Genomic DNA, 17994 nt, shown 5'->3' on the forward strand with positions numbered 1-17994 from the left:
ACGCACCGAAGTCTTTCACCTCCACAGCCTGATTAACCAGAGCAACCGCTGACAACATCTCTACTGCTACAAACAACTCCTCCTGCTGCAGCTCACCCTGCACACACACACACACACACACACACACACACACACACACACACACACACACACACACACACACACACACACACACACACACACTCCATTAAATATGTTTATATTTCACCAACAAATATGAGTAGAAACATCACTGTCATAACATATTATCATTATAATGTCATTATTAGAAAACTTCCTCATCTGCAATTTAAATGTTGGAAAACTACACGTACTGTACTTGTTATGAATCTAAATGAAACAATATTAAATCGCAAGCTTGCGAATCAAAATTTAATCACATTGTGAGATTCGTGTCAAAGGCGGGGTTTAGAACGCCATTAACCCAGGGTCAAGTGCCGTGTGTTACCTGTGGACACTGTTGCTGCAGCGGAGCCAGCTCTCTCTGGTAAAGCTCCGCAGCGAACGGATACACATCTGGCAGATTCGCATCTGGGTTCATTAGTGCCCGAACCGTCTGACGAGCTTCTCCACGCCGCACGGCCTCGTTTATTTTACTCACCGCCTGCTGCACTGCACACACACACACACACACACACACACACACACACATTTTAAAGGGTCAGATCATCCAATATGATAATTCTGTCATCAATTACTGACCCTCGTCTAATGATGTGTCCCAATTCACCTGATACTACGCCCTAAAAGTATGTGCTTTAAAGGGTTAGTTCACCCAAAAATGAAAATAATGTCATTATTTACTCACCCTCATGTCGTTCCACACCCGTAAGACCTTCGTTCATCTTCAGAACACAAATTAAGATATTTTTGATGATATCCGTTGGCTCTGCATAGCCAACAATGACATTTCCTCTCTCAAGATCCATTAATGCACTAAAAACATATTTAAATCAGGTCATGTGAGTACAGTGGTTCAATATTAATATTATAAAGCCACGAGAATATTTTTGGTGCGCCAAAAAAACAAAATAACGACTTATTTAGTGATGGCCGATTTCAAAACACTGCTTCAGGAAGCTTCGGAGCGTTATGAATCAGTGTGTCGAATCAGCAGCTCAGAGTACCAAAGTCACGTGATTTCAGCAGTTTGACACGCGATCCGAATCATGATTCGACACATAAGATTCATAACGCTCCGAAGCTTCCTGAAGTTCTTAGTGCATTAATGGATCTTGAGAGAGGAAGTGTCATTGCTCAGGCCTCACTGAGCCATTGGATTTCATCAAAAATATCTTAATTTGTGTTCTGAAGATGAACGAAGGTCTTACGGGTGTGAAACGACATGAGGGTGAGTAATTAATTTAATTTCCTACCATATCGGAGAGAAATGTTGAACTGCAGTCATGCCCTGAACTCTCCTCATGTGTTTTCATAATGATGCATTTAAAATTTAATGACAAAATGTATCTTTATAAAAGTTCATAATGCTGTTGCAGATAAGATATAATGTGGAAAATAATGAATAAATATCTCTGTCAGGTTAGATACTGATTATTAATCACTCAGACCCTCTGTACTTAACCCTTGGTGTTGTGCATCCGCCATGTTTGTAGTACTTTTTATTTGTGTTTGTAGTTCTAATCGAATCCTCATCCAACACGCAATGGGCAATAATAGCTGTTCACCGATCTGCGCTTGGGAAATAGTAGACAATCTGGATATCTTTGGATGCTTGTACTAATTTTAACACACATGATTCAAGACTAATTCTAATTCAGGACAGATAGTACGCAGCATAAGACTTTCATTCATGTTTGGAACACAAATGAAGCCATTTCTAATGAAATATGAGAGATTTCTGTCCCTCCAATGACTCTGATGCTTCAAAACGTTCATAAAGAGATGGTAAAATAAATCCATATGACTGAAGCGGTTTAATCCAAGTCTCCTGAAGAGATATGATCGCTTTATACGATGAACAGGTTATTATTCACATATAAACATTGACCAGCAAACATAAACAGAAGCTCAATCATACAACAAACCTCACTGGTGCCATATTTGACTAGCGGATCAATGTTTATGAGTGAATGAAGTCTAAATTAAACCGGTTCATCATACCATCTCTTCATGAATGTTTTGAAGCTTGGGACAGAAATATCTCAGATTTCAATAAAAATATCTACAATTGTGTTCTGAAGATGAAGGAAAGTCACATTGATGACAGAATTGGGTGAACTATAAAACCATGCATATGTTTGACTGACTGGTTCGATCTCGCAGCGCGTCCTCGTTGGCCATGTTGACGGCCTCCTGCAGCTCGTCTCTCTCCAGAGGATCCACACACCCCAGATCCTGTCAAACACACACTTCAGTCACCGGTGGACGGAGCGTTTATGGGTAAGAGATGATGGTGCGAGTCTCACCAGGGCTTTCTGCTCTCGATCAGCGCTCATCTGCTCCAGGTACCAGCCGGCGTGATCCCGGACCAGTCCTCTGAGCGCCAGGTTAGGGTTCTGCAGGGCGCACATCAGCGCCAGCGGATCACTGCAGTCCAGCGCCTCGTCCACCCGCTCCACCGCCGCTCGCACTGCAACACAGAGAGAGAGAGAGCTGTCAATCAAACACTGGGCAATACAACAACAACAACAACAGGAAGAAATTATATTAGGCTTAACGACAAAAAAAGGCTGATTACATTTATTCAGATGTTAAATGTGCATCACAATGTAAATGTAGGTTTTGTGTTGAAATGTGACTCACTGTTGACTCTGTTAATGGATTCTTGTATTTCTCTCTGCGTCAGATATTCCTCATAAATGTCGTTCCCTGCTGATCCGTTTCCCTGTAAAACACAGAACCGTTCACATCCGCTCCACAGCAGCTGTTATCAGTCTGTGGTCATGTGACGCTCTCACGTTTGTTCGCGCGCGCGCCGCTTTCTGAGCCCGCGCCTGCCGCAGCATCTCCTGGTAGACGGGCGTGAGCTGGTCCTGCAGGCCGTTCAGCATGGCGTTGGGGTTCCGCAGGGCCTGAGCCGTGACCTCCACACAGCCGCGGTCCACCGCTTCGTTGATGGCGATCACAGCCGCGTGCACTGCGGACAGAACAGGCCGAACTCTCACTCCCAGCATTCTCTTCTCCTCTCACTTATGATTAAAGTCAGCAACAACTCTTATTTTGTAGTATTTTTCACTTTTTGCAGTGACACGACGCACCTGCCGCCTCGTCCACAGAAAGCTCATTGGCCAGAATTCCTCCGATCTTACTGAACGCTGGCATCTGAATCCCGTATTTATCCAGCTCCAGTTTCATGTTGTTGATTTCCTCCTCTGCAGGACACACAAATACACTTTATGGCTTTGAGATCAACGTGTTTTAAAGGGTAGGTTCACCCAAAAATGAAAATGTCATTTATTAATCGTTCCACACCTGTAAGACCTTCGTTCATCTTCAGAACACAAATTAAGACATTTTTGATGAAATCCCATGGCTCAGTGAGGCCTGCATAGCCAGCAATGACATTTCCTCTCTCAAGATCCATTAATGTACTAAAAACATATTTAAATCAGGTCATGTGAGTACAGTGGTTCAATATTAATATTATAAAGCCACGAGAATATTTTTGGTGTGCCAAAAAAAAATAAAAATAAAAATTACAACTTATTTAGTGATGGCCGATTTCAAAACACTGCTCCAGGAAGCTTCGGAGCGTTATGAATCTTTTGTGTCGAATCATGATTCAGATCGCGTGTCAAACTGTTGAAATCATGTGACTTTGGCGCTCCGAACCACTGATTCGACACAAAAGATTCATAACGCTCCGAAGCTTCCTGAAGCAGTGTTTTGAAATCGGCCATCACTATATAAGTCGTTATTTTGGTTTTTTTTGGCGCACCAAAAATATTCTCGTGGCTTTATAATATTAATATTGAACCACTGTACTCACATGACCTGATTTAAATATGTTTAGTAGCTTTCTTGGCATCTGAAAGTGTTCATTATTTTCATTATCCACACTTGAGCCATCGGATTTCATCAAAAATATCTTAATTTGTGTTCTGAAGATGAATGAAGGATGTGGAACGACATGAGGGTGAGTAATTAATGACATTATTTTCATTTTTGGGTGAACTAACCCTTTAAACATACGCACAGAGCAGATGTTGGCGTCACTGTAGAATTTGTTATAACAGAAATTAAAACATGTTTTACCCGTGAACTTGACCTTCCCACACAGGTCGTGGATCTGAGGGGCGAGTCCCAAACGAAACAGGTACAAACTAACAAGAGGAAACCATTAATAACTGAAATGAAACGCTCAGAATGTGTTATTATATAATTGTAAATGTTCTGACCTCAGAGCATGAATGCAGTAAACGGCTCTCGGCATGTTCTTCTTATCGTACACATCCGTCGTCTCCGGATGAAAGATCTGCAGAACATACAGCAGGAATCATCTTCAGGAATATGACATTATTGTTCACTACAGTCCGCATGAAACGGCTCCTGTTTGAGCTGCAGTGGAATTATGATTTACCGTTGGCAATCCGACCTCCATCATGGCGTTCCTCCAGTGGTTGATGTTGTCCGTGTGACGGAACTGAAGACCGGAGGCCTGAGCAGAAAACATTCACAACAATCACATTTTATGCTGTTTTAAAGGTTCCTAATGTTGTTTTGGAGTCTCCTGAAACAGGTTTACATGCATCTAAAGTCAAAAACACTTTAATTTTCTCATAATATCCGCTGCTGCATCAGTGTCTGAAACGCTTCAATCAAAGATTCGGTCTCTATAAACCCCGCCTTTCTGAGAGCTGCTCTGCTCTGATTGGTCAGATGGCTCAGTCTGCTGTGATTGGCTCATCCTTCTGAAGTGCTTCAAAGTGCGAACAACACAAACCAAACTCTTCCAGTCTCAGATAATATTAGTGTTTGAGGGCGGGGCAAAGAGACGCTGCTCAGCCAATGAAGACCATAGACTGGCATTATGTAAATGAGTTACAAACCTGCGCAGATTCCTCTGAATCCACCGACACGTCTAGTCATTAATCGCTCACCTTGTATCGCTCCTGGTCCAGGTCGTAAATCTTCTTCAGTGGAACCACATTGGGAGCGAAACATTGGCCCAGTTTAGCCAGATAAACGCCGTTTCTCAGCGCCTCCTCCAGCTCAGTGGGAGCAGGTAACTCCTCCTTCAGACACGCCTCCATCCACCTGACAGCACGACAAACACCTTCAAGGGTCAGTTCACCCAAAAATGAAGTTTCTGTCATTAATTACTCTCCCTCATGTCGTTCCACACCCGTAAGACCTTCGTTCAACTTCAGAACACAAATTAAGATATTTTTGATGAATTCAAGAGGTATATGACTGATCCATGGAAAGCAATATAATCAACACTTTCTAAACGTGACTGCAGTGGATCAACCTTAATGTTATGAAGAGACGAGAATACTTTCTGTGCGCAAAAACGAAACAAAAATAATGACTTTATTCAACAATCTCTTCTCTTCTGTGTCATTCTCATACGTCGTTTACGTCCAGGTTCTGCGTCAGAACGCCGACTCATTATTGGCCGGATCCTGCGCATTAGTCGTATTGATCACGTGATCAGCTTTGGCCAATACTGAGCCGGCATTCGGACATAAACACTGAAGCTTCACTGTGTTACTGCGTCACCTGAGAAGAAACTGTTGAATAAAGTGGTTATTTTTGTTTTGTTTTTGCGCACAGAAAGTATTCTCGTCTCTTCATAACATTAAGGTTGATCCACTGCAGTCACATGACTGTTTTAATGACGTCTTTAGTACCTTTCTGGACCTTGAAAGTGCTGATTATAGATATTGAGTCTCTTGGATTTCATCAAAAATATCTTAATTTGTGTTCTGAAGATGAACGAAGGTCTTACGGATGTGAAACGACATGAGGATGAGTAATTAATGACAGAAGTGGATGAAATAACCCTTTAAAACTGCAATTATTAAATTGTACGTTTCAAAAATAATTGTTAGAACACATTTTGCAGCAGAGAAAGTCACAGCAGTAGTGTGTGAGAGAGTGTGAGTGAGTGTATATGTGTGTGTGTGTGAGAGAGTGTGAGTGTGTCAGCACCTCTTGGCCTCCTCCAGGCGGCACAGGTATTGATAAGCCACATTCTGGATCCTCTGTTCGTCCATCTCCTCTGCGGTCAGACGCTCATCTGATAAATCAACATCAACACAATATAAACACAATCACTCTTCCGTGATTCCATTCTGTTAGTCTGACGTCAATCTCTAGTTTCTTCACTGACATGAATGTGTTTTATTTCAGTACTTACAGCCGGACCGGGTCTGAACACCGTCCATCTCTGTTCTGTCAGAATCCGATCAATCCACACAAACTGACAAGCGACGCGATTTTCTTCTTAAACTATCAAATTAGTGACGCTCTCAGTCGGTTGCGTTCAGTAGATGTTTAACACATCTATATCGATAACTAAGATTAAACTCTCATTCGGCTCTGATCAATAATTCAACTGTAAAAGTCGACTGGAAACGCGAAAGCTGCCGTCTGTCAGTTGTTTACGGTTTGAAAATATCCCGCCCGCCTCTCATTGGCTCCCGCACGACTCCGCCCACTTGATGACGGCGGGGTCAGTCGCTGTGCGTTATGGGTATTGTAGTGTAAATGATTTTTCAAACAGCATAGCAGCGAATAAAGAGAGTCTGTTTGAATTATTGTTTATATGTCTTGATTTGTTCTGTTTTTTAATATTGCAATAATAATAATAATAAAAATCGAGTCTGTGTAGCCTACTTCTATTTTTATTTATTTTGAGATTTTCTGTTCTGGAGATTGTTTTGGAAAGTAAAAATATAATTTATAAAATATAAATATGTTATGTTCATAATGAATTTATCATTTTAGATAAATTTAAGATGGTCACACTACTATTTAGCGTCACGGCCGTTTCCATGGAGATGGATGTAAACAGTCTGGTCAGGTGTGCACAGAAAGAGACACCTGTCTGTCTGCTCACCTGTTTGTACATCGATCAGCTCCGATATTTCCGACATGATTTTAAACGACAGATATCGGAGCGTCAAACATGACGCGAGGAAATGGCCGCTCTGAGATGAATCGCGTCTTTCAGAGCCAAACGCGAGTGGAGAACGTCTGTTCTAGTTTTATTCGGTATGTTATATTGTTTACTCTAGTTTTATGTCGCATGTTCTTTATATTCCGTGTCAGTGTGTGTGTAATGAGTGTGTATTTGCTGTGGTAACTGTGTGTTTAGTGACACTCTAGAAGACTGATAAATGATTCATTAGTGAAGTGTGAATTAATCCTCTCCGTCCTGCTGCTCAGAAAGAACAAAAATACTTTCTTTGAACGTTTTGCTAACGTTCAGATTAAGAAACGTTATTTCTGAACACTCAAAACTTGGCGTTTGTGTTTTAAAACGTTTTTTCTTTGCGCTGCAAACATTAAATTTTATCATTTTGCAATAATGGGAACGTGAAAGTTCTCTGCTCGTTCTGACAAAATTAACGACATTTAAAAAACGGACCCCCCCCCCCCCCAGAACGGTTTTTTAGGTTAGCCAGGAAAGTTTGCTCAACAGAAATAAAACGAAATGACCGTTAATTTTTAAATTACGCGAATTCGCGGCTTTCTGTGAAAAGCGCGCGCAGAAAATGATAGAAACAAACCAGCGAGTTTATGATTTCTGCTTTTCACACTAATTACCCTGGCATAACATTTTTTTAGCAATAAAATTTGATTTATCTGATCATTATAACTCGTTTTGATTGATATAATTTCTACATTTTATTAAATGTTGTATTAAACTAATTTCAGAGCTCTGAAAGGGTTAGTTCAACCAAAAATGAAAATAATGTCATTTATTACTCACCCTCATGTCGTTCCACACCCGTAAGACCTTCGTTCATCTTCAGAACACAAATTAAGATATTTTTGATGAAATCCGATGGCTCTGCAAAGCCAATAATGACATTTCCTCTCTCAAGATCCATTAATGTACTAAAAACATATTTAAATCAGTTCATGTGAGTACAGTGGTTCAATATTAATATTATTAAGCCACGAGAATATTTTTGGTGCTCCAAAAAAACAAAATAACAACTTATATAGTGATGGCCGATTTCAAAACACTGCTTCAGGAAGCTTCGGAGCGTTATGAATCAGTGTGTCGAATCAGCGGTTCAGAGCGCCAAAGTCACGTGATTTCAGTAGTTTGGCGGTTTGACGCGCGATCCGAATCATGATTCGACACAAAAGATTCATAACGCTCCAAAGCTTCCTGAAGCAGTGTTTTGAAATTGGCCATCAGTCATTATTTAGTTTTTTTGGCGCACCAAAAATATTCTCGTGGCTTTATAATATTAATACTAAACCACTGTACTCACATGACCTGATTTAAATATGTTTTTAGTGCATTAATGGATCTTGAGAGAGGAAATGTCATTGCTGGCTATGCAGAGCCATCGGATTTCATCAAAAATATCTTAATTTGTCTTCTGAAGATGAATGAAGGTCTTACGGGTGTAGAACGACATGAGGGTGAGTAATTAATGACATTATTTTCATTTTTGGTTGAACTAACCCTTGAAATAGGTCATTACACGAAAACATCTGTAAAGCTTTGGAAGGTTAGTTGATTATAAAAAGAATAACCTGAAAATAACCTTTAGGGAACGTTCTTTATATAAAAATAACCTCCCTGCAACAAACCTAAAAAGAACGTTCCTAGAACATTGTTTTTTAGTTCCCAAAAAAAATGGGAATGACCAAATGGGAACCAAATACTAATGTTAAGTGTTTGCTGGGTAAATAATGTTTTTGTGCTAATATTAAAGACCGGATAACTCTGAACAAACGTTCTATTAATGTTACTGGAAGAACGTTTGTTAGTAACTTTCAGAGAACCTTGACAGAACGTTCCCTGTTTTAGCTGATATATTTGATGATTTATTTTCTTAACTTAAATAGAAATACTTCAAAGTCAGTCCTACAAAGGTATGATTTCCTTTAAAAGCTTCAAATTGACGTGAAATATTCCTGTTTTTTTTACTCATTTCCTTCATGCATTCAGCGGACACTTTTATGCACAGTGCATGACCTCGTCGCTGCTACAGGAACACATTAATGCACAGATATTTTTTTCACCAGATCTAATTATTTGCACAATTGTTCGAATCTAATTGTAACACAACAACTTTAGAAACTGGCCATTTATCTCTATTTAAAAACATCTTTATGGACAAGTGTGACTGGGTCACTTTAACGAGGAGGCTAAAGACCACGACCTCTAGTGTCAATCGTTAGAGCGCCTCTTGAGGTCACACACAGCTCTAACTGACCTACGACAGTTACACTCACCCCCTAAACCTCACTCCCATCCGGGTCACGGCACCAAATGTAACCGGTTCTGCTTGGCCTGACTCCCACGCTCAGAGCGGGTCGAGTAGAACCGGTTACACAAGCACATAACGTCCCTCCTCCTCCGTGTCCCAGGCTGAGCATCATGTGTTCCTGTGATCTCCTGTGAGTTCATGGCCTCTGATGGGTCTCCAGTCAGAGACGCTCGAGAGAAGCAGAAGAGGAAGAAAGCCGATCGGAGCAGATCTGATGTGGAGGAAACAGACGCTCAGGTGGAGATTGAGAGGCTTACGGCGGCTGGACACGCAGCGCTGCAGACCGGAGACAACACCGCAGCGCTGCGGAGCTTCAGGAGCGCATTAAAAGCTGCCACAAAGGTACCAGAAATCATGACAACTGTAGTTCATTAGTCCCGTAAACCACATTGTATTTCAGAGTACGCATTAAAGTAAAGCCTAACGGGTTGAGCTCTCCTCCAGCTCAGAGAGAAGAGACTGCAGAGGACCTGTGCGCTGAACCTGGGCGCGGCGTACGTGGAGGCGGGTGAACCTCAGAAGGGGCTGGACGTCCTGTCGCGCGCGCAGCCGGGAGAGAGAGGCGAGCGGATCGCAGACCTGCAGTTCAACCTGGCCACGGCTCACGAGGCGCTGGGAGAGCAGACGCAGGCGGCGCACCGCTATCTGCAGGCCGCGCAGCTGTACCGCTCGCAGGGGGACGCCGCCGCCGAGGGAGACACCTGCGTCAGACTCGCTCGCTGCCACCTGCAGAGGAAGGTGTGTGACAGTGCGGCTCATTTAACCCTCCTAGGGTCTTCTTAGACCCCAAACGACATTTGCTAAAATAAAAAAAAATTCTCTTTGTCCAAATGACATGAAACCTAGTACAGTGGAAGTGAAATCTTGTTTTTATGTTAGTGCAGAAAAAAAAGTCTCCAGAGACCCCAGGCAACAAAATGTAATGTTTTAAAAATCAAATGTAATTTTACTTTGTTTATTAATGTTTTTACTTCATATTTGTGCAGTTTTTGGAGGATTTATCATATCTTTTAAATTTATATAAATAAATAAATAAATAAGTATTTTGTTGTGTAGGTTTTTATACAAAAACAGCTTTTTATGTTAAATTCACTTTATAAAGAGCCACATTTCTAACTTTCATTCATGGGGATCACATGGATAATTTGACATGGTTTAGTGTGAGATTTTTGCCCATCTTTTGGAAAATGCAGTTTTAAAAGTAAAAAATGATCACTTTATCCAGTAGATGGCAGCAGAGCTCCACTATTTGCTGTTTGACTGACTGAGAGACTCTTTTCACAAGTATTTTTCAATCGATTCATATCTAAATATTATGACATCACAATTATAACAATAAAAATCACTTTTTTTCAAAGTTTAGCATTTTTTTGTACTGAAAAAAAAAAGTTTTTGAGGATGAATTTTGTCAATTTTCTAAGCGGGTCTCCTCATAATGTAACAATATTGAAAAACTGATTTTTTTTTTTTCAGTACAAAAAATACTAAACTTAAAAGTAGCTTTTATTGTCATAATTGTGGTTTGATAATATTTAGACATGAATCCAGCTGAAAATACTTGTGAAAATAGTCTCTCAGTCAGTCAAACAGCAAATAGTGGAGCTCTGCTGCCATCTGCTGGATAAAGTGATCATTTTTTACTTTTAAAACTGCATTTTCCAAAAGATGGACAAAAATCTCACACTAAACCATGTCAAATTATCCATGTGATCCCCATGAATGAAAGTTAGAAATGTGGGTCTTTATAAAGTGAATTTGACATAAAAAGCTGTTTTTGTATAAAAACCTATTTTAAAAAAATATTTTTTAATTTAAAATATATGATAAATCCTCCAAAAACTGCACAAATGTGGAGTAAACATTTATATTTGTGTAATGACACATTAATAAACAGAGTAAAATTACGTTTGTTTTCAAAAAAACAACTATTTTGTTACAAAATGACATTTTGTTGCCTGGTCTCTCTGGAGACGCTGAGTGTGCTTCCCAAACGAAGAGCGCACGAGGGTTAATCCTCTGCGTTGTGAGTGCAGTAAAGCAGTTGTGTGTGTGTTGCAGGAGTGGGACGAGGCTGCAGCGAGTTTCCGGCGAGCTGCTGAGAGTTATAAAACAGCGGGAAATACGCCTGCGGCTGCACTGGCACTGAAGGATGCTGGGAAACACATGCTGCAGAGCGGCCGCAACGCTACCGATGACATCATCAGCGTGCTGACGGACAGCCTGGAGATGAGTGCCAACATTTCAGATCAGGAGACGCTGGGTAACGGCAGCGAAGAGTGACGTTATTTGCATGACAATGAAATGCATGATGTCACTGGCGTCTCGTTTATCCTCACCTGTGTTTCAGGGAAGCTGCTGAATGACGTGGGTTTGAGTTTCTCTCAGATGAGGCTGTTCTCCGAGGCGTCCGAGTGTTACGAGCAGGCGCTTCCTCTCGTCGCATCTAAACCGCACAGACTGGCGGTGGTTCTGCAGAATCTGGGAGCCGTCCACAACACTCTGGGTCAGTACCAGCAGGCTGTGAGGTTCCACCGAGAGGCAGCGGCGCTCCACGGTGAGACACAAACACGTCAAGCAGCAGAGTAATGCATTTCAGTCATGTTAAAAAGGCAATGCAATATGATGTGATATTCTGCATAGACAACACTTCAATAAATATATATACATTTTAAACCTAAATTCTTGATATTAAAGGTTCATATCTATGTTATTTGTCAACTACCCATTTATATTATGAATATGTGTATTTAATAACAATGAATATATTCATAGTATCAATATGTGCAATAATTTAAAACCATTTGTTATACAACAATATGAAAAAATAACAATTTTATAAGCAATTTCAGTCTGATATCTAAGGAAGCTTGTTTCTGCCACTAAATAAAAAAATAAAAGAGGTAATTGTGACTTTTTATCTCACAATTCTGACTTTTATTCTTGCAATTGCGAGTTTATATCTCAAAATTCTGACTTTATAACATGCAATTGCGAGATATAAACTCACAGTTCTGAGAAAAAACTTTTTTCTCTCACAATTGCACATTATAACATGCAATTGCAAGTTTATATCCCACAATTATGACTTTATAACTCACAATTGTGAGATATAAAAGTCAGAATTGTGGGATAAAAATTCACAATTACCTTTTTTATTTTTTATTTCATGGCGAAAACAAGCTTCTATAGATGTCTGAATTTTCCCAGGAGAAACCTTTTCACATTTGCATTCATTTATTTAGCAGGCGACTTCATGTATTTATAGACAGGGCACAACTCGCTACTAGATATTAAATATGAATAGTAAAAAAAAAAGAAAGACATAACAAATTAGTCGATTCTCAAAATCATATCGGAACATTCAAATCTGTGTTCGTGCTGCCAGAGAGAGCAGTTTTGAGTCACACATTAGTTATTTCTGTGTTACAATTATTCACATTATCACAAAAGTGCTGAGATATAAGTTTTAAGTTAGTATATAAACACTGAAGTCTACAATTGCGAGCAAACTACCTTTTGGCATGTCAAATAATGGTTGAATCAATTACATCTACTTCCACTAGGTGGTGACAAGTGACTGTTAAAAATTGTATTTATTAATAAATTTATCATTAACTGTATTTATTAATGAGTCTTTGAATTCATTCCAAACCATTTTTTAAAGAATTCATTTAAACATTTTCCAGCAATTACAGTCAGCAATTTATATTTTGTCAGAATCTCTAATAAATTATTTTATTTTGTTTGGTTGTATATTCAGAATTGTGGGAGAATCTCTATTTGAAACCAAAAAATCATGATTCTCATTTTAACCAGAATCGTGCAGCTCTGCAAAGTGCCAACAATACAGTTTCAAAATGTCCGTTATTGAAATTTCTGAATAAAACTATAATTTAAAGCAGAGCGTTCCAATAAAATATGCTTTATATATAAATCACATTCTGGTAATTCCAGTAATGTTAATAGAACGTTCGTTCAGTTATCCGGCCTTTAACAACGTTCTCAAAACATTAGCAGAAAAACATTATTTATTTATAAACATCATGCATAGAACATTTTTAACTTGAAACGGTTTAGTTTACATTCATCTAATGTTTTTTAATGTTACTACTTGTTTCAGAACGTTCAGAGAACATTAAAACTAACGTTCCCATAATGTTCGAAGAATGATACAATGGAAACATTTAATAACGTTTTCAAACTTAATGGGAACGTTAGGAAAACTTTCTTAGAACATATTTTTTGTCAGCTGGGTGGATGGAGGTGCGTGAATGTCTGCCCGTTATTTTTGGTGCATCTGTAATATGACGAGCACATACACGTGTCCCGCAGGCTCTCTGGGCAGCCGCGGTGCTCAGGGTCGGTGTTTCAGCAATCTGGGTTTCGCTCTGGTGGAGATGGACGAGCTGGAGGAGGCGTGGGAGAGTTACATACACGCACAGCAGGCCTTCAGAGACACAGGTACTGAACCACACACACACACTCACACACACACACACTGTCTCTCTCTCTGCTACACCGCCTGTCTCTCGCCCTGCAGACGACGCGTCCGGTCAGTGGCAGGCCTGCGAGGGTCTCGGCGGGATCAAGCTACAGATGAGAGACCCAGAGAAAGCCGCCGTCTACTATAAAGACGCACTGCGATTGCTGTGCAAATGCCAGGTGAGATCTGACTGTATTTACCGGAGTATAAGTGCCATTTTTTAATATCTGATAATCATCTTATATAATCCAATTAACATCAGGCTTGTGCAAACACACACATTTTGATTTGTACATGAACCCAAGTTTATTTCTATAGCTCATTTAGTTTCAGTTTTGTCTCTTCTGCTCACCAAGGCTGTTTATTTGATCAAAAATACAGTAAAAATTTTGAAATATTATTATAATGTAAAATAACTGTATTCTATGTGAATATATAGTAAAGTGTAATTTTTTCCTGTGATCAAAGTTGCATTTTCAGCGTCATTACTCCAGTCTTCAGTGTCACATGATCCTTCAGAAGTCATTAATTCTACACCGATGTGACATATATGTGTTGTTTTCTCTCAATTAAGCAATTTTGACCCAACTTATTTTTATAATATAATGACCGTTCTGTATTGATTATGCTGTCTTTGGTCTGCAGGACGTGTCCAGTTCAGTGCAGGAGCGTCTGGTCAGTAAACTGAGCGAAGCGTTACAGCAGAAGCTGCTCCTACAACAGGTCAATCATTCTGTCTGTCTGTCAGCAAATATTACAAATGAGAATCATGATTAATCAAAATAATACTGGAATTGGGATATTGCTTGGTGAAATATTTTGAAGAATGTGGGTATGCAGACAGTTCCTGGTCCCCATTGACTTCCATAGTATTTTAATCGTTATTTTTATCAGAAAAACAATCGTGCAGCCTGATCACTGACGATGTTCTTCAATCTCAGTCTCAGAGAGGAGCGGCGACACATCGAACCGTCCCGGAGCGACATCATAACCGCCGGCTGCCACGGTAACGCCACGCAACACTCACCTGAGTGTCTTTTTGATTCATGAATGAAGCTGTAGAGTGTTATTAGAGATGATGTGTGATGTCGTGTGTGTGTGTAGGTCGACGGCTGTGCGGTCTGAAGTCCAGCAGTGGAGGAAAGAGATGCCGAACGGAGCCGTAGACGGAGAAAACCCAGCCAGTAAGAAGTGAACACACATCTGTGCAGATTCACACATACAATACTCTCAACAGGAAAAACATCAAGACTTACAGATGAAACCGTGTCTTCTTTCATTCTCAGCAGACGGGAAGCGCCACAACGAATCCATAGTGTCATCAGAGTCTCGTCCGCGTCAAGAACAAGAACAAGCAGATCATCACAATGCACTTCCAGAGGCCAACAGGTCAACACACACACATGCACACACTCGCACACACACACTTTCGTTCAAACGTTTGACACTTTGCTTCTGAGTCTTAAAGCTGTTGAATGTAATTGTCAGGAATCTGAATAACACGTATGATAAAGCAGAGCTGCATCAGCAGAACTTCCCTTCAGAGTCCTCAGGACACGGTGAGGCTGAAAAACACACTTCACACAGATTATTCACTAATGCTGAAGACAGATGAAATAACACTAACTGACATCTGACTCTACCTGTACAGGTGATTTGTCTGCTGAATCTATGAAGCCGAGGCCAGTACAGATGAACGGGTACGAGTCTGTTTTCTCACATGGTTCCTTCAGTGCCCATGTCAGTTTTTCTGCTCAAATATAATCTTTTTGTGAGGCTGTTCACATGACCTTTTAAAAACAGTCCAAATCAGACACTAAACAGGCAAAACTTCTAAACTGGCTCATGTAACTTAATCACTTTAACATACAGTAACAACATTTTTACACTGTTCAAGGTATGTATAAATAACACACCCTCATCATGAAGAGTTTAGAGTTAGATTGATGTAGAAATTGAATAAATGCCAATGGCAAAGCAACCAAACAGGTGTCGCACTTTACCATCTAACAGGGGACCAAAGTTATTTTGTTTATTCACTATTTCATGTCCATTTCCACACTAGTTAAAGTGTGCATGCTAAATGAGCAGTTTAAGCAGACTCAGTAATTTTTCTTTCACTTCAGAGTTCACTGGTGTTCCCCATATAACTAAATAACCTGCCATCCATACAAAACCAGACACTAATGCACTTAAAAGACTTCTATGTTGAGGTCAAAGTTGAGTTGACTGTTTGAAAACTCAAACAGCCCCAAAAAATGGCCTTTTAAAAGCAGCCCAAATCAGAAACTAAAGAGCAAAACTCCTAAACTGGCTCATGTAACTTAATTAACTTCACGATTAATTTAATGTAATCATTTTAACAAACGGTAACATAACATTTTAACACTGTTCAAGCCAAGTCACACAACATTTCAGACTATGTATAAATAATACACCCTCATCATGAAGAGTTTAGAGTTAGATTGATGTAGAAATTGCATAAATGCCAATGGCAAAGCAACCAAACAGGTGTCGCACTTTACCATCTAACAGGGGACCAAAGTTATTTTGTTTATTCACTATTTCATGTCCATTTCCACACTAGTTAAAGTGTGCATGCTAAATGAGCAGTTTAAGCAGACTCAAGTAATTTTTCTTTCACTTCAAAGTTCACTGGTGTTCCCCATATAATTAAATAACATGCCATCCATACAAAACCAGACACTAATGCACTTAAAATCCCCGATTCACATCTGATTTAATTCCACATATGAAAATTCAGTGTGAATGAAAAATCTGTGAAAAAACACATTTAGGTGCAGTGTTAAAGTAGTCATACTGTAAGAAAAACATCCATAGAAAAAACAAAAAGGTACTGGTAATTTTCTGTCAGGACATTATACGTACATTTACGGACATTTGCATTCATGGAAAATTCCTTCATATTAACACAGTACATTGCGCCCTATTTTACAGACTTTTTTAGAGTGCATAAATCTTGTGCTGATTATTTCATGATGTAAATGTTTCAGCACACACCCATTGGTCAGGAGCACTGTGACTCCACCCCTTACTCAGCATGACAACGATGAGGCCACGCCCCTGACGAGGAGACTGAAGTCCAGATTCTGCACGGTCATGTGACAGAAACACGTGCACAGGATAAACTCTCCATGGCAAAGAGGTTTTTAGTTACTTATGGAACATCCGACAAGGATTCTGGGTTCAGCATGAAAATGAGACTGAACACCAGAGCAAAAACTGAGCAAGTGGACGCCACTTTGGATAAAACATGCCTGATAAAGGATGTGAACATATTTTCTATTCAAAGAAGAGATGATGAGCTCAGAGAGACTTCATCAGCAAGCCAGCTGTGTGATCATAAGTCATGGATTATTTCAGCATTTTTGATCGTCTCATTTTAGTCTCTTACCACTTTTACCAGTTTCAGCAGACATCATGAGTGAATCTATTAAATCACCTGCTGTACTGAAATAAATTTTATATCAAAGCTCAATAGAGTTATTTCACATAATCTTTTCTCTTTCTACCAACTGCAGTTGTGCTGTCTAGGTTTTTACACTTAAATTGATAAAATAGTCATTGCATGAGAACATAAAAAGCTCAAGAAAACAGTTACATCAAAGTGAATCATAATAAGGTCATTTTCTAATTGGCTAGAAAACCGTGGGCCGTACAGGTGTGATTTCTCACCTGTCTGGTCATTATATGTGTGATATTCAGCACTTTTAATGATTCCAGCTCGTCATGAAAGAACCACATATGTTCATCTCAGACCTTCTCTTAAACAAAATATGGAAGATGTAGCACAGGTAACAAAAAAAAATAATGCTGAACTTCCGTTCATTTTTAATTAACAGCTCTACAATTGATTTTTTACTAGTAAGAATTCCAATTAGAGAAGCTCTCTTAATCATCACTGTTATTAGAAATGAATTAAGGAGCTCTATAGTTTAATTGTTACTAGTAAAAATGCAATTACAAAGAGTAACGCTACACGTAAAAATTTACACAGTAAAATACTGTTTTCCATTGAAACAGTAATATACCATAAAATCAATGTATTCTGGGTAATATTTGTAA

At 39.6% G+C, this 17994-nt stretch overlaps 2 protein-coding genes across 2 annotated transcripts in view; one reads left to right on the forward strand and one right to left on the reverse strand.

Moving 5' to 3' along the window:
• The window catches only part of iqgap3 (IQ motif containing GTPase activating protein 3), a 20826-nt gene extending 14246 nt beyond the window's left edge, over positions 1 to 6580 (reverse strand). The window contains exons 1-13 of the mRNA XM_067398119.1: positions 6326 to 6580; positions 6118 to 6205; positions 5064 to 5220; positions 4544 to 4621; positions 4362 to 4438; positions 4219 to 4286; positions 3222 to 3335; positions 2922 to 3100; positions 2767 to 2848; positions 2430 to 2593; positions 2271 to 2358; positions 449 to 612; positions 1 to 97 (exon numbers count right to left, since the gene is read on the reverse strand). The exon at positions 1 to 97 is cut by the window's left edge and continues 64 nt beyond it. Of these exons, the coding sequence (XP_067254220.1) occupies positions 1 to 97; positions 449 to 612; positions 2271 to 2358; positions 2430 to 2593; positions 2767 to 2848; positions 2922 to 3100; positions 3222 to 3335; positions 4219 to 4286; positions 4362 to 4438; positions 4544 to 4621; positions 5064 to 5220; positions 6118 to 6205; positions 6326 to 6353 (1384 nt within the window). The 5' untranslated portion in view covers positions 6354 to 6580. The remainder of the gene's footprint in view (positions 98 to 448; positions 613 to 2270; positions 2359 to 2429; positions 2594 to 2766; positions 2849 to 2921; positions 3101 to 3221; positions 3336 to 4218; positions 4287 to 4361; positions 4439 to 4543; positions 4622 to 5063; positions 5221 to 6117; positions 6206 to 6325) is intronic.
• Positions 6581 to 9560: 2980 nt separating this feature from the next.
• On the forward strand, positions 9561 to 17083 carry LOC137028836 (tetratricopeptide repeat protein 24). The gene is made up of 13 exons (XM_067398133.1): positions 9561 to 9767; positions 9870 to 10163; positions 11484 to 11685; positions 11773 to 11979; positions 13758 to 13886; positions 13966 to 14087; positions 14554 to 14631; positions 14850 to 14914; positions 15013 to 15092; positions 15195 to 15297; positions 15397 to 15467; positions 15560 to 15608; positions 16923 to 17083. The coding sequence occupies exons 1-13, from the start codon at positions 9564 to 9566 to the stop codon at positions 17032 to 17034; spliced, it is 1716 nt and encodes a 571-aa protein (XP_067254234.1). The 5' UTR covers positions 9561 to 9563; the 3' UTR covers positions 17035 to 17083.
• Positions 17084 to 17994: the final 911 nt, after the last annotated feature.

Source organism: Chanodichthys erythropterus, chromosome 2, assembly GCF_024489055.1.
Source record: "Chanodichthys erythropterus isolate Z2021 chromosome 2, ASM2448905v1, whole genome shotgun sequence".
Lineage (NCBI taxonomy): Eukaryota > Metazoa > Chordata > Actinopteri > Cypriniformes > Xenocyprididae > Chanodichthys > Chanodichthys erythropterus.

Bases quoted from the DNA above. Each gene is read 5' to 3' on its own strand.
- LOC137028836 (XM_067398133.1), top strand. From the start codon at position 9,564: ATGGCCTCTGATGGGTCTCCAGTCAGAGACGCTCGAGAGAAGCAGAAG. The intron at 10,164-11,483 runs GTGTGTGACAGT...TGTGTGTTGCAG, and splicing joins GCTGCCACCTGCAGAGGAAG to GAGTGGGACGAGGCTGCAGC. The intron at 14,088-14,553 runs GTGAGATCTGAC...TTTGGTCTGCAG, and splicing joins GATTGCTGTGCAAATGCCAG to GACGTGTCCAGTTCAGTGCA.